Source organism: Propithecus coquereli, unplaced genomic scaffold (assembly GCF_000956105.1).
Source record: "Propithecus coquereli isolate 6110/MARCELLA unplaced genomic scaffold, Pcoq_1.0 Scaffold64, whole genome shotgun sequence".
NCBI lineage: Eukaryota > Metazoa > Chordata > Mammalia > Primates > Indriidae > Propithecus > Propithecus coquereli.
In genome coordinates, this window is record NW_012152396.1 from 832,924 (window position 1) to 834,001 (window position 1,078).

At 42.5% G+C, this 1,078-nt stretch overlaps 1 protein-coding gene across 1 annotated transcript; it reads left to right on the forward strand.

Moving 5' to 3' along the window:
• Window positions 1-324: 324 nt before the first annotated feature.
• LOC105822793 (calcium-binding and spermatid-specific protein 1-like) lies at window positions 325-1,076 on the forward strand (the record flags this gene model as incomplete). Its single annotated transcript, XM_012659823.1, has 1 exon — window positions 325-1,076. A coding segment is annotated over exon 1 (663 nt), but the record flags the coding sequence as incomplete, so codon positions are not given.
• Between the last annotated feature and the right edge of the window lie 2 nt (window positions 1,077-1,078).

Consider the following 1,078-nt stretch of genomic DNA (forward strand, 5'->3'; position numbering starts at 1 on the left):
TGGTTTCCAGAGTTCTCCCTCCTGATACTAAACTGGTAAAGTACCTAGTAGACCCTGCTTTATCTGTTTCAAGTGACACGAGGTCCATATCAGAAGGCATGTCCCTTGGAAACAGCAATATGGTAAATCTTAAGTTTCCTGCAATTGAAATGTTTGGCTGTGAATTTTGATTTCATAATCAGAATGGACTCCATTGTCTTTTCATCTACTACCAATATTCTTGCAACTGGACAACCAATCATAGCAGAGAAACAAACTCCAAGGAGAGCCAGTGCTGTTGCCCCTGTGGTTGATGCAACAATCACCATGATGACCCACGCTGTAATCACCATGATCAACACCTCTCTCCTGCCTAGGGAGACCACTGAGCCCAGGAGGAAGACCTGTGAGAGTGCGCAGTGCCATTTCACCCCATGGCTGAAGATGGTTTGCCTAAAATTTATTCCCATCCGCCAACAGAAATCAGCAAAACACCAACTGAAGCAAACATTTTCTTTGGGGCTGACAACACTATTCCTAAATCAGAAACAACTATTACTTCAGAAGGAGACCATGCTACTTCAGTAAATGAGTATATGCTAGAAAGAGATTTTTCAACAACTACAGGCAACAAACTCATACCTACAAAGGAAAAACTCAAATCAGAAGATGGTACTGGAACCCATTTTATTAAGCTAACAACTCATCTGGAGAGAGAAATCACCACTCTGACTGGCACTACAAACTCCATAGTGAACGACTCTACTACTGAAAATCTCATTCCAGTGAAAATTGGCAATATTTCACCACCAGTTGCTACTGTTTCTTTAATAGATTTTTCCACTAACATAGATGAAGAAGAAATCCTCTTGGCTACCATTGACGCAGAGGATGAAGAGATCTCCATACCTTCTGATGTCTCTGGTACACTGAAGGACAGCACTGCCGCTGTGGCTGACACCTTTGCCTGTCCAACTAAAACAGGTAAAGCTGATGTTAACAATTATAATTCCTCCATCAAATCCAATGTTCCTGTTGATGAGGCTGCCCAGGTCACTGACTCATTTGTCCCTGAGGCTGAAATGTCTCCCTCCACTGA